At 39.7% G+C, this 15216-nt stretch overlaps 1 protein-coding gene across 1 annotated transcript in view; it reads left to right on the top strand.

Annotated features, from left to right (window-relative positions):
* Window positions 1–15216, top strand: part of LOC124286796 (dynein axonemal heavy chain 7-like) — an 88944-nt gene that overhangs the window by 12110 nt on the left and 61618 nt on the right. Inside the window, 12 exon segments of the mRNA XM_046723234.1 lie at window positions 54–252; window positions 1455–1574; window positions 1958–2141; window positions 7210–7389; window positions 7581–7610; window positions 8960–9118; window positions 9459–9572; window positions 10021–10148; window positions 10808–11111; window positions 11322–11468; window positions 12474–12610; window positions 14946–15081. Coding sequence (XP_046579190.1) covers window positions 54–252; window positions 1455–1574; window positions 1958–2141; window positions 7210–7389; window positions 7581–7610; window positions 8960–9118; window positions 9459–9572; window positions 10021–10148; window positions 10808–11111; window positions 11322–11468; window positions 12474–12610; window positions 14946–15081 — 1838 coding nt within the window.

Genomic DNA, 15216 nt, shown 5'->3' with positions numbered 1-15216 from the left:
AAAGGAATTTTGTAAATGTTTGAAGTATAAACTGACTTGTTTTCTGTGGCCAGTTGACTTTGTGCTGAAAGATCCCCGGGAGAAGGATGAGGACAAAAAGGAGAAGCTGCTGCCTCACCGGGAGGAGCTGGCTGTCGTCCCCAAACCCTGGAACAAGTCATTCCTTGGTGGTCTGGAGCAGATGACCCACCATCTCCATGTCACTAACCCCTGCATGCTGCAGGTGCTTGATGTCTGGCACATCTCCTTTGGGTAAGTACTAGCCTGGCTCTGTCTGAATCAGTCCAAAGTATCACAACACAACCACCATCACTGGTACAATCAGTCCACAGCATCACACAACACAGCTACCATCACTGGTACAATCAGTCCACAGCATCACACAACACAGCTACCATCACTGGTACAATCAGTCCACAGCATCACACAACACAGCTACCATCTCTGGTACAATCAGTCCACAGCATCACACAACACAGGTACCATCACTGGTACAATCAGTCCACAGCATCACACAACACAGCTACCATCTCTGGTACAATCAGTCCACAGCATCACACAACACAGCTACCATCACTGGTACAATCAGTCCACAGCATCACACAACACAGCTACCATCTCTGGTACAATCAGTCCACAGCATCACACAACACAGCTACCATCACTGGTACAATCAGTCCACAGCATCACACAACACAGCTCCCATCACTGGTACAATCAGTCCACAGCATCACACAACACAGCTACCATCACTGGTACAATCAGTCCACAGCATCACACAACACAGCTACCATCACTGGGTACAATCAGTCCACAGCATCACACAACACAGCTACCATCACTGGTACAATCAGTCCACAGCATCACACAACACAGCTACCATCACTGGCACAATCAGTCCACAGCATCACACAACACAGCTACCATCACTGGTACAATCAGTCCACAGCATCACACAACACAGCTAACATCACTGGTACAATCAGTCCACAGCATCACACACAACACAGCTACCATCACTGGTACCATCAGTCCACAGCATCACACGACACAGCTACCATCACTGGTACAATCAGGCCACAGCATCACACAACACAGCTAACATCACCGGTACAATCAGTCCACAGCATCACACAACACAGCTCCCATCACTGGTACAATCAGTCCACAGCATCACACAACACAGCTACCATCACTGGTACAATCAGTCCACAGCATCACACAACACAGCTACCATCACTGGTACAATCAGTCCACAGCATCACACAACACAGCTACCATCACTGGTACAATCAGTCCACAGCATCACACAACACAGCTACCATCACTGGTACAATCAGTCTACAGCATCACACAACACAGCTACCATCACCGGTACAATCAGTCCCACCAATTACAATGGCAATTTAGGTGCCTAGGTTTTGATGTAATGATGTTGTCTTGTGTTCCACCAGGTTCCTAAGGTTCATCGACATCGAGGAGTTTCACAACAGACAGGACTCCATGGAACTGGCCACCTTCCAGAACCTGTGCATGAGACACATTGAGGCTGCCAAAGAGAGGCTGCTTAAAAAAGTCAGTGATTAATGTATACTTTGCTTGTTTTTGAGAGATAATATGGGAGGGACATGCGTGGTGTATTGGAGTGTTTTTCCTTATTCCTTACATTGCTGTATGAGGGCTGATAAACAGGGTAAGAATTGAGGAAATGATAAGACTGTGATGGTCAGGAGAGGGTAGTGCAATGTTTGTGTGTCGTGAGAGGGGTGCTCCAGTTCCAACTGTGTCATCCTAGCAAGATTATGCATTTGAAAAAATCTAGTGCTATAATTGCTGTATTCACCAAATGATCCACAAGCAATCTTTTGCAATCTTCATTTCTGGCTTGGTCATCTAAGACAAAGCCTGTTCCACAAAGTGATCTCAGGTATTGTATTTCCCATTGATTTTACTCCAGATGGTTCCCGGAGGTGCAGAACATCTTCTACCAGGGCAACAAGAGGAAGCAGGTGCCTAGCAACCAGGACCAGGAGATGTTGGAATCCTTCTTCAACTGTGCAGCTACTCTCATGACCGACAACCTACAACAGCTGACCCTGAATTCCCTCAATGACTACACTGACCTGCTGTGGCAGCCCGAGGTAGGTACACACTGGGACATTGGGCTGCAAGTTCATATAGGTCATGGCTAGAAGTGTGTTCTTGTTCCAGGTTTGAGGTTATGTCAGGAAATCTGATTCACTGGATGGCTGATGTATGTGTTGGTACATATTTGTGATAGATTTGGATTAGGTTTATACTTTCATGGTTTGTATAGTATGGGTAGCATTGGAACAATCATAAATATTAGTGGTATGCTTGATACGTTCTATATAATTTGGGTATGCATAGGATTCTTGAAACAGTCTTGCTCTGGCAGTTACTTAGGGACCATTCATATGGCTAGGGGTGTGATGATGATTTTTATGGTAGAAGCCTATACAATGTGAATGTCTCCCCCCTAAAATGTATGTACATAGTAATTGTCCATCCCCTCTTGTCAGGTACAAAATGAATGACACCCCTCCCTAGTACATGTGTACAAAATTGATGATGCCTCTACCTCCCCAGAACATAAGGGTTGATCCCCCTGAAAATCATCATCACCCTCCCTTATTTTCAAGGTTAAGTAGTAGACTGTCAACAAGAAGTGATTCTTTGGATCACTGGGAAATTTGGTTTCTCACATTTGAAACCAGGTTATCGGCTTTGCAGACAGTCAGTGTTGCCAAAGTCATTTTGTTAATATTGGGTGAAGCTGTTGAGGCTTTCTGACAATGTCAAGCATATAGTGTGTGAAAGTTATTTATGAATGTCATTAATATCAGAGATTAGCACCTGATGAAACACACACTGTGCTGACACCTGCCATCTCTGCGCTGTGCGACTGTCCGTCATCACTGATGTTCACTATCTGGTGTATCTCACTGTTGATATGACTAAACACTTCTATAGGGTGGTTTTATTTCTCATTGTTAACTATATCTGACTTTTTGCTCACAAAATGAAATAACAAAATACTTACTGTTCTAATCTGTTTTTCCTACTGCATAATAACGCTTTCCAACAACTTACCTTCATGATGCTTATCTATGCATGTTTACTTTCCTTTACATTCTGAGTGATTAAATGTCACTTACCAAAATAATTTAAGAAAATGTACCAATTAAAATTAATGTTAAAATATAGAAATGTGTGTCGTAGCTTGAACCAGTCTGTGTATACATGTAGGACTGTAATATCAGGTAGACTATGCCCCCAGCAGTGTGTGCTGGTTGTTATAGACAACTTTATGGATGGTTGGGCTGAATTCCCTCACTGATAGCCTATCATACCACTGTCACTGTATCCTGACAGCAGTGATCGTTGTTCATGATGTCAATCACTGGTTTCTCTAGTCCATTGATTATTTACATGTCACTGTCATATACCTGGAATATTGCTTCTGTAACAAATAAACAAACCCAATAAATAATATTTAGATACATTCATGAATTCTTTATGAAATAGCTGCTCTTTACATGTGTATAAAAGTACCATAGAGACATGCTAAACAAGGCTCTTATAGAGTAGAAAATTTGATGAAAACAGACATGTGATAACTGTGTTTTATCACCATTATTCAAGTCTTTTAACTGTATATCACTTTAATAGTTGCTTACATTTCCAAATCGAAGGGTAAGTTTGTCTTGCTGGGTAGCTATCTTTTTCTGCTCCCAACACTTATTTTGATTTTTTTAGACTATCTGATATTTGTGCCCTCTCTCTCTGTGCTCCTTTTCCTCAAACACTATGCACTCACAAAAATAGGTTGAAGACAGACTATCTGGTTCAAATAAAGTTTTAGAGATGTCACTGTGCATGTGAACTATTCAGTGATGCACTGAAGATGTCAGATTTTAAAGATGACCCCCAAAATATGTAGTGTGACTAGTGGTTTAAGAGTGCTATCACATCAGTAATATTCAGATTCAAGCTGTTACTCTTGAGATTATATAGGGCACCCAAGGACCTTGGGCCGGTGAATGAGTGAGTGTTTTCATGCCCCTTGAAGCAATGTCAGTATTACAATGGTCTTTGGTGTGATGATCCAATGATAATCCTGTAATATGAATTTAAGCAGATTGAGAATGAGTTTTTCTTTTGACAATATCCACAAAATCCTCAAGTCAAAGAGTTTCTCTGGGTACCATAGGACCTATTACTATTCATGATCACTGCTATGCTTGTATTGATAGCCAAACTAAGGCTAAGTAGCTATAACATCCCTACTTGCATGTTTCAAAAGAAAACTCAGGTACAATGACTATGCAGAGTTAAACAAAATCATTTGTTCAAGAATGCCTCTGCCCAGAATGTAAAGTTTCCACACTACTGAGGTCCATTCAGTCCCCAAGCATAGCCAGGTTTAAAATTGTACCTCAACTTGAAAATAGCTGTTATTTAAAAAACAACAATTCTCAGACATTCCCTGATCATATTTTACACTACCCTCTAGTTTATGACTCTTAAAATAGTTCAATTTGCACATGAAAACAATCTGCTAATTATTTATTTGACTCTTCCAATCACATCCAATTTTGCACATCAACAGCATCATCAGTTACTTCCTAATTTAAAAATATTCTGAATTTTGATTTCCAAAGTTATGCAAGTGATAAAACTAAAGTGATTTTTGATCACCTGAACAAGCACCGTGTTCCTTCACATGTGGGAGTATGTCATGACAGTAGGGCTCCAGTGCCTGGTACTGATGACACTTGTACACGTCAGTGTTCCTGTCACCAAGTGTAGCCTGTAGATCTACAGAACATTGTCAACACATCAAGGCATTGTACACACCATAGTTCTCCATCACCAGTCTGTGTAGTAGCGACATGTGTAGCTTTAGTCAGGACTGTGTCACATAGTTCAGATGAGCCCAGTACTGTATAGGAAGTTTGTGCAGCTCTAATTGTCAGTTATTGAAGTAATGTTTAGAATGGATAGTCACAAAACTGGGGCTCATGTTGAACAAAAACTAAAAACTTAAAGACATTGGTCTCAATTCATTAGTTAATGATGTTAAGTACACTCCTAATCGGCTGTATGTATTTGTGAGTGATGGGAGGACATTGTGTGTACAAACCTGTGAGGTACTGATGATGAACTGTGCACTACTAACTCTGAAACAGTGTCTTGCCTGTCTTTTACTAACATTTCTTTTCCTGATATGAAAGAATGATTGTTTATGGGTAATTTTTAGAATGACGTTATATTTGCTAAGTACATGATCTGTATTGTACTATACATTATTTTTTGGTGGTTTGGTTCAACAGAATTATCTTAAAAGGATTTACATAAAAGTTCATATACCACAGTTTTTTTTTATGAATTTGCTGTAATTGAAAATGTTTTTCAGTATAATCAGTATGGAACTCAACTGATAAATGAAATAAAAGAAGTGTTAATGTTTCTGGTAGCACGGTACCAACTAATCACTGCATTCTGACATAGAAATGATTGTGTACACACATATATATGTACATCACATGTAACTTACATCTGTCACTCAATGTGTACACACATATAGATAATCTGTCACTTGGAACTAGTGTAGTATGTTGTTGCTCATGTTTTACCTGTGCTAATTAACTCTATTACTGCTGGCTGTCATTTCTTCTTAAAGATCATACAGGTATGACTGGATGTTTTATGTTCTCAAAGCTGCATCAATACATGCTGCACACTGCATTAAGTATGCCACACACTTGCAGTACAAGCTGCACTTGCTGGCTACATTGAAGCCAGTTTGGTTTGGGGAATCTTTTACAGATGTTGATTTTTCAGTTGGTGGAAGGTTGATTGGGTGTGTCATATTTCAGTTCACAGAAGTGACATCCTCGATAGTCCAGGGTAATATATCTCCATTCTGTTGTGACCCATTCCCTGGACCCAGTCACTACCACAGCCTTGTAGAAGTGATGTCGCCAGTTCCATCTCATGTACTAATTTACCAAGTAGCACAATAAATGTCTCTTTGGCATAGATCTACATTAAAATCCAAGGCCTCATCTGAGTGAGTGTTTGATATATTTCAACAAATCACTGGAATATTATGAACAGTGATTTTATTGGAAAAGATGATTTCCTGAATCCCAAGACCTTATCTCAATCCATATGCAGCAAACTTTTCCAGTTGTATTTAGGACGACATGTAACATTTGAGATGAATGTTGGTGATACTGCTGCTTGCTTAGCTCATGTGAGAACAAGGTCATTTGGATTTGATGTCTGTATTATTCAAGCCAGCTTCAAGACTAAGCTGTGGTGGTGTCACTGTGTTCGGATATCCAGCACACAGAAGAGAGATATGATACACTGGAATTCCAGGATGGAGATTTGATTGCTTTGGCACAATTTTCCCAACTTTCAGGAGGTGGAGGCATGGGTGTGGACTTGTTTTTCAGAGTTAACTGAAGAGTTATTTATGTTTTTATTGAATGTCATTTGAATGCTTTAGTAGAGGTGACATACATTATTATTTTATCAATTGTAGAATAATAATTGTTTGATTGGTGTTTGTTTTTGCATTGCCGAGATATTTTACTTATGTCCAATTGCCAAACTGACAACATTGTTTGATTATAGACATGTTCTATGAATCTTTTATTATGCAATAAATGTCTCTCTTCTAAGAACATTTTTTTCTGATGATAGCCAGATATATCTCTTTATGTCCTTTAGTTTTGATAAATGCAGATATTCAAGTTAAAATGAGTGTTTAAACGAAGATTATCTTTCAGCTGAAATTTAAAGAAGATATTAAGCTTATTTTGTACAAATTCTTTAATCTTGGCTGAATGAGGGAACTAAGTTTGTTTCAAAGTATGCTGTGTGATGACACATCAAAACCATACTATCAGTAGTCGGTTAACACAGATTTGTTTTCTAAGAGGGGTTACATATGTTAGTTTATATAAACAAGTGTGCTGAGTGTCTGTTCTCTTACATCAATTTAGGAACCTGAGTCTTCATGCTCATGCATGCTCTTAGAATCAACTTATGTAGCTGACCTTGCCATGATTTCATGATATTGATGCTGACCTGTAGGATTTTGATCCTGCCCTTTATGTAACATTTGCATGTTAAATAGCATTCACCTGACTTTTGAACTTGTTTTGATTCTAGGATTCAACACGGGCATATGAACATTCAGGTTTTGTCCTGAGACTGATCTTGGATGAAAATCAAATCAAGTTTGAACCAACATTCAAGGATTTTGAAGTTGTGCTGTTGAACGTCTATGACGTTGTCATCAAAGCATCTGCCGTTGTACCAAGAGTGGAGACCAAACTGTACTCAGAATGGGTATGTCACTTGTGTTTAACACATCAGTATTCATCAATATTCATTCATTCCAGTTTGTAATTAATATTGATTTCAAGGTACAGAGTGCTTAAACAATCCAGTTTTTGTGAGACATGCAGTGATTCCAATATAAGACTTTGACAGTATAGAGTTTAATGGAAAGTTTAGCAATGTGTTGTACCTTTTAACAGTTAAAGAAAAAAAAGCGAAAGAAAACTTTTGTAAGTATACCTTGATGGTGTGTGCAGTCACGGAATATTCATATATATCTTTGTGAGGATCATTGTACATATTCACTCAGTTGTTGTGACCCACTGACCACTGTAGATCATGTAGAGGTTGTATCAGCAAATTTCTTCCTTGTGCATGGCATTTCTTGCATGGAAGGTGTACCAGTGGGGGATCTTTATCTTACGTTGTCACGCATCTCCGTAACACACTGCATCAAACCCCAGACTTAGATCATGAAGAACAGTCTCAACACAAGAATGAGAATCAGTCAAACACCTGATTTACATATATTACATCTTTCACGTTCATTGAGAAGAATCAGTCGTGCATACATCTCTCTTCATGTATCGGAATCAATTTTACCAATCGCTTCATCTGTGGGAACAATCAAACAATCTGACTTCACCTGCTAGAAATAACATGTGCTTCATTGGTGAGACTCAGTCAACCTCTGACTTTGTCAGTAAGAATCAGTCAAAGCTCTCACTTCACCATGGTGAATCAAACCCTTCCTTCATTGGTGAGACTCTGACTTTATCAGTGGAAAATAGTAACAAGATTCTTTTCATCCATTGAAAACAGTTACCTTATCAGTGGGAATTAAAGGCATTCTTAAGTAGGAAACTGTCAAACATCTCACTTCATCATTGAGTCACACCACTTTCTTCATCAAAGAGCATATATCACACCCTGAACTGGAAACAAAAACAAAGAATTCACCGAATTATGTTGCATCGGACGGAGCATTTCTAAGACATTTCATGACACTGTTGTGTGTACATCAGGATGGTCAGGGCATTTTTTCATTTAGAAAAATATATCACACGAAGCATGTATAAGTTTATTGCACAAAATTTTGCATGTGAGTTTAAACTACATGTATTATGAAACATGATACATTAAAGTAGTTGACTTTGAAACAATCAGTTTCTATACAAGTTTTTAGATGAGTTTTTGTGAAAACAAAGCCTGCATGAGTAATTCTAATGGAAGACTTCATAGAAAGCATGAATCTAGATCTTCAAGTAGATGATGATATATGCAACTAGAATTGGAGTGTAAGGCAGACCATTCACTATAGATCATGAACGTATTAGTATAGTGTAGCTGTTGGATTCGGTAATAGAAACTGCCTTGAAATTTTCATTGTTGAAAGTAGAAATAGTATTTTGTGTATGCATTTTTGACATAGCTCTGTGTAGTTGAAAATAGTTATGATTAATGGTGTTTTGGTTTTGCAGAGTAAATACTTAAGGTAAGATGTGTAGTTAATGATGGGCATCATCTTCATAATATGTGAGGGTTCCCTGTCTGTTCAATCTGTGTTGTGATATTGTAGAATGGCAGCAAGAACAAGGCATTCCTCAAACCGGTAGTTCTGGAAGAGATCTTGGAGGAACATCGGCAGATGGTACGGGAGCTGATCAAGAAGGAAAGTGTGGGACCAAGTGAGCACTGTAAGGTGTACGACCAATACAGCTTCCTCATCACTAAACAGGTGAGTGTTAGGAAGGACTCTTTCATCATCATTGTCAACGTCATCTTCAACATCTCATTTTTGTCTTCCTTGTGTGATGGAGAAAGGTCTGACGAATATGGTAAGTGATAAAGAGTGAATTATGTAAGCAGATTGAAGTGAATGGAAGAGCTTGCATGTTTTGATTGATGTGTATCTGCAACCATCTTGCAATTTGAGCAAACTTTTGTTCCAATTCTCGGCAGTTACCGAAGAAACTAAAATTGACCAGGTTGAATTGAATGTCTTGGTTAGCCCTTAGGGTTCGAGTGATGTCCCAATGTATTCTATTTGTAATGCTTGATACCATCTTTTCTCCAAGGCTGAATCAGATGTTGATGAGTTCATGAAAGAGGAACACAACTTTGATGATTATGCAAAAGAAGTTGCTCGTTTCCACCACCTGACTGAGGAGATCTCCTTCAACTCCCGCAAGGTATGCCCACCATCCACTCTGCAACTCTATCACTGGTTACTGCTTCTGTCCTTACAACAGTTAAGGACACCAGTCACATTCCTCATTAGAGCCATCTGGTCCTTTCTCCACAAACTGATCTTGCTGTGACTGTAGTAATTCTAAGTCTTGACATTACAATATCTGTTTGGCTCTGGGATCACTTTATTGGCTTGATGAGTTGTAAATACACAATACCATTGGTTGGGCTATAATTATCAAACACAAACAATGATATCAGTACATGACATGTTTTATGTGTAACAACTTATTTATTCTTTACACAATGTTTCAGAGCTAATTCTTGCTCCTTCATCACTATTCATGTTCGTCCAACTTCTAAAGGCCTTTCAAAAACTTCAATGATATCAGTGTTGTGTAGTTCTTTGTGACCGTGAGAAAGAAGTCAAAGATGTATTTTTTCGTTCAGGTTTTGCGTCTGGGGATGTTTGAGGTCCACTGTGATGAACTGATCCGCGCCCTCACAAAGCGAGCTGACACACTGCGAAGCAGACTCTTGGTCCGCATGTGCAAGGATCATCAGGAGGCCAATAAGAAGTGAGTTATCTGCCCTTGCATATCGAAAACCAAGAAATATACTTGTTTTCTTATTAGTAATGTTAAACAGTGTTTGAAAGGATGAAACCTTTTGTTAGTCCTTGAAATAAACCCACTGCCTTCAAAACAGTGTGTGTACCCTAGGACCTTGCTCAATTTTTGTCTTTGTAATATTGTCTTCAAATTGCCTTGAAGTTTTTGCCCCATTATGTTAATTCAATGGCACAGTTGCCCAAATAGTCCAATACATGATACAGCTTGGGTTGACTTAGGCATGCAAGAAACCTAATATGTCCGTATCACCCTGAATATATATGTATATATATGTGTAAGACAAAATATTATGGATGTCAACTTCTTGTTTATTCCATACACAATGTTTCTGGGCTTTTCCTTGCCCCTTTGTCAGGTGAATTACCTATATATATGTATGTTTTGAACAACATGCTTATGTGTGTGGGTTTCACCTTGGTGGTCTGTCTGTCATCTCACGTCGCTCTGACACTGTAATATAACTGACCTAATGTTCCAAGCTGTTTTAAACCAACTAAATCCACTTGTTCCTTCCTGGCCCTGCTTCTCCAACCCCCGTGTTACTAGTCTCTTCTTGAGTGCAACAGTAGTTATATATGTTGTCATAATGGTCATCCTTATTCCAGGCTCTGTGATGACTATGAGCAGATTGCTGAGAAGGCGTTGACCACGCCTGCCAACACAGATGAGCTGATGAAGCTGAAACAGTTCATCGAGAAAGTTGAATCAGACACCATCTTTGTCATGGAGAAGAGGCTTATGGAGTCCAAGGATCGTCTTGCGTTCCTGTCAGACTATGCCCAGTTCAATCCAGCTGAGATCCGCGTCAATGCTCAGGTGTTCATGTGGCACGGACGGATGCCTGCAGTGTTCGAGGAACACAAGCTGATTGTTTCAGAGAAGAGGAACCAGTATGAAGATGCTCTCAAAGTAAGTTATGTCAGAGCTTGGAAGAGACCCAAAGAATACCTTATTTGTGTTCCATTGAATCGTTCGTAACTATCGCAGGGCTTATTATGAAATAAAGGAATCTGTAAATATTACATATGTCATGAACTGTTAGAACGATGAAATAGTACAGAAGGTTGTGTTGAGTGTCATACCTGTACAGACACTACATTTGATTCCTGTCTATTACAGCTACGCCGTGACCGCTTCATCGAGGAGCTGGAGAGTTTTGCCAAGCAGGTGGAAGAGTTCCAGACATTTGGAGATATGTCCGACATACAGAAGTACCTACGTCGTGCACAGTCCCTCGACACCAAGTTGCAAGCTGCAGCTGAAAAGGTACACCTGGTGTCCATCACACATGCTAAAAAAACTGGTTTATCAGTAGGTGTGACATGAAACTGGTGAAAGTTTTCTTTGTGTGATAGAAATTTGTGCATTTTCTTTATTTCCATTGTATTGATCATTCTCTTCCCACAGAGGTTACTCAAGTCATATCTTTACTCAAGTCATATCTTCCTATGAACCTCTGTTCTAATACGGCCCTTTCATGGTGCGAGTGTTCAGGATTTGTGATTGGCTGCAATCGGATTTTGCTGTGCAATCAGTGATGTTGTTTCAAAAGTGATCATTCGCTAGGTCTCGGTAATTTTCGTATGCTTTGGGAAAACTAGAACCTCTTCCCCTGCGCGATGTGCAATCGTTTCTTCTAGACGGAACTCAGTCATGTAATAGCAGATCAATGGCGTCTCCATCGCACTCGTTGACAACGGACAAACTAGCTATTAAATGCCTTGTGTGTCACATCAACACAAATCCCCGGTAGAGGAGGGATATTTTTGGCCCCACATTTGCTTGCATTAGTTAAGTTGGATCTAAGTCGATGTAAAACGTGTTCTGATTGGATAAAAAGAAGGGAGATAATTCGTGATGCGATTTTTTGCCGCTAGGGGATTTTACGAGAACTGGGACATATGGCCGTATTAGAACAGAGGTACGTAGGAAGATATGACAAGTAACCTCTGTGGGAAGAGAATGTGTATTGATATGAAAGTTACCTTTTGTCATTTGAAATATGGTCAGTGTCAGAAGCCATATGTAATTTGGGCCAGACAATTGTGATCTTCAGTCAGTCGCTGCAGTTGGTATTGATGAAACAGGAAGATACGTGAAGTCAACTTCATCTTTACCATTTATTACTGTGATATACACTATATGTGAATATGGTGACTCATTATCAGACTGGAGTGTCAGGATTATCAGTACTTTTTCCACAGATAACCAGTTTTTAAGTATTTTTGATTTATAGCTTGAAAGAGACTTTATAGTCCATGTTGTGTTCAGATTGAGACGTTCAATGAGGAGGAGGAGGCGTTTGGCTGGCAGACAACAGCATACCCTCAGCGACAGACAGTCATCAACACACTCAAGCCGTATTTACAGTTGTACGAGACCACTGTAGAATTTAACTCCAAATACAAGTAGGTTCTCATCATCGTAGCACTGATTTCAATGAACAAAGGGAAGTTCATCAACTTTTATCAAATGAAAGCAGCTTGGAAAATAGATGGAACAAGTATTGGACGTGGCTATGAATGAGTTAGAAAACTGACATTCAGATGTATATTCTAAGCATAGTCTGATGTACTTTATGGTTTCGAATGAGTGAGTGGTGGACTGATGCTATAGGTGGATGTACTTCTTTGAATGAGTGAGTCGGTGGACTGATGGTATTTGTGGACATACTTCATGGTTTTGAATGAGTGAGTGGTGGACTGATGCTGTAGGTGGATGTCCTTTGAATGAGTGAGTGGTAGACTGATGCTCTAGGTGGATGTCCTTCTTTGATTGAATGAGTCGGTGGACTGATGGTATAGGTGGATGTACTTCTTTGAATGAGTTAGAGGTGGACTGATACTGTAGGTGGATGTACTTCTTTGAATGAGTGAGTCGGTGGACTGATACTGTAGGTGGATGTGCTTCTTTGAATGAGTGAGTCGATGGACTGATACTGTAGGTGGATGTACTTCTTTAAATGAGTGAGTAGGTGGACTGATACTGTAGGTGGATGTCCTTCTTTGAATGAATGAGTGGTGGACTGATACTGTAGGTGGATGTACTTCTTTAAATGAGTTAGAGTCGGACTGATACTGTAGGTGGATGTGCTTCTTTGAATGAGTGAGTCGATGGACTGATACTGTAGGTGGATGTACTTCTTTGAATGAGTGAGTCGGTTGATAAAGGTGGAGTTGAATGAATAAGTGGTGGACTGATACTGTAGGTGGATGTACTTCTTTAAATGAGTGAGTAGGTGGACTGATACTGTAGGTGGATGTACTTCTTTAAATGAGTTAGAGGTGGACTGATACTGTAGGTGGATGTACTTCTTTAAATGAATGAGTGGTGGACTGATACTGTAGGTGGATGTACTTCTTTAAATGAGTTAGAGGTGGACTGATACTGTAGGTGGATGTACTTCTTTAAATGAGTTAGAGGTGGACTGATACTGTAGGTGGATGTACTTTGAATTGAGTCGATGGAATACTGTAGGTGGATGAGTGAGTGAGTCGGTGGACTGATACTGTAGGTGGATGTACTTCTTTAAATGAGTGAGTGGTGGACTGATACTGTAGGTGGATGTACTTCTTTAAATGAGTTAGAGGTGGACTGATACTGTAGGTGGATGGTGGACTTAGGTGGATGTACTTTTTAAATGAGTTAGAGGTGGACTGATACTGTAGGTGGATGTACTTTTTAAATGAGTTAGTACTTTTTAAGAGAGGTGGACTGATACTGTAGGTGGATGTACTTCTTTAAATGAGTTAGAGGTGGACTGATACTGTAGGTGGATGTACTTCTTTAAATGAGTTAGAGGTGGACTGATACTGTAGGTGGATGTACTTCTTTAAATGAGTTGAGAGGTGGACTGATACTGTAGGTGGATGTACTTCTTTAAATGATGTACTGTAGGTGGATGTACTTCTTTAAATGAGTGAGTGGTGGACTGATACTGTAGGTGGATGTACTTCTTTAAATGAGTTAGAGGTGGACTGATACTGTAGGTGGATGTACTTCTTTAAATGAGTGAGAGGTGGACTGATACTGTAGGTGGATGTACTTCTTTAAATGAGTTAGAGGTGGACTGATACTGTAGGTGGATGTACTTCTTTAAATGAGTTAGAGGTGGACTGATACTGTAGGTGGATGTACTTCTTTAAATGAGTTAGAGGTGGACTGATACTGTAGGTGGATGTACTTCTTTAAATGAGTTAGAGGTGGACTGATACTGTAGGTGGATGTACTTCTTTAAATGAGTTAGAGGTGGACTGATACTGTAGGTGGATGTACTTCTTTAAATGAGTTAGAGGTGGACTGATACTGTAGGTGGATGTACTTCTTTAAATGAGTTAGAGGTGGACTGATACTGTAGGTGGATGTACTTCTTTAAATGAGTTAGAGGTGGACTGATACTGTAGGTGGATGTCCTTCTTTGAATGAGTGAGTCGGTGGACTGATGGTATATGTGGACATACTTCATGGTTTTGAATGAGTTAGAGGTGGACTGATACTGTAGGTGGATGTACTTCTTTGAATGAATGAGTGGTGGACTGATACTGTAGGTGGATGTACTTCTTTGAATGAGTTAGAGGTGGACTGATGCTGTATGTGGATGTACTTCATGGTTTTGAATGAGTGAGTGGACTGATACTATTGATGATTGTACAGTTATATGTATGACACTGTTACAACTGTATGGTCAAGTGGCTATATGTCTGGCTCCATGGCAAATTGTGATTATTATCCTCCGTCCGGCAGGGAGTGGATGGATGGCCCCATGGGTGGTGTAGACCCTGATGTGGTGGATCAAGAGGTGGGCAACATATGGCGAGGTCTCTACAAGCTGGAGAAACAGTTTGATGGTATTGCTGCTCCCAAGAAAATAACAGCCAAGGTATGTTTTCGTAACAGTGGGATTGTATATGTCTGCAGCCAGTTTGACAATATGACACGATAAAAGACCTGTTATAGTACTGTGTGACATACATTTTCATTGCAGTTTCACGGTTTGGAATTGTCCTGAAATGTT

The sequence above is a fragment of the Haliotis rubra genome, unplaced genomic scaffold (assembly GCF_003918875.1).
Source record: "Haliotis rubra isolate DU_JTF1 unplaced genomic scaffold, ASM391887v1 Scf391, whole genome shotgun sequence".
NCBI classification, from domain to species: domain Eukaryota; kingdom Metazoa; phylum Mollusca; class Gastropoda; order Lepetellida; family Haliotidae; genus Haliotis; species Haliotis rubra.
The sequence above is the reverse complement of the archived record's forward strand: the minus strand, read 5'-3'. Positions and strand labels throughout refer to the sequence as shown.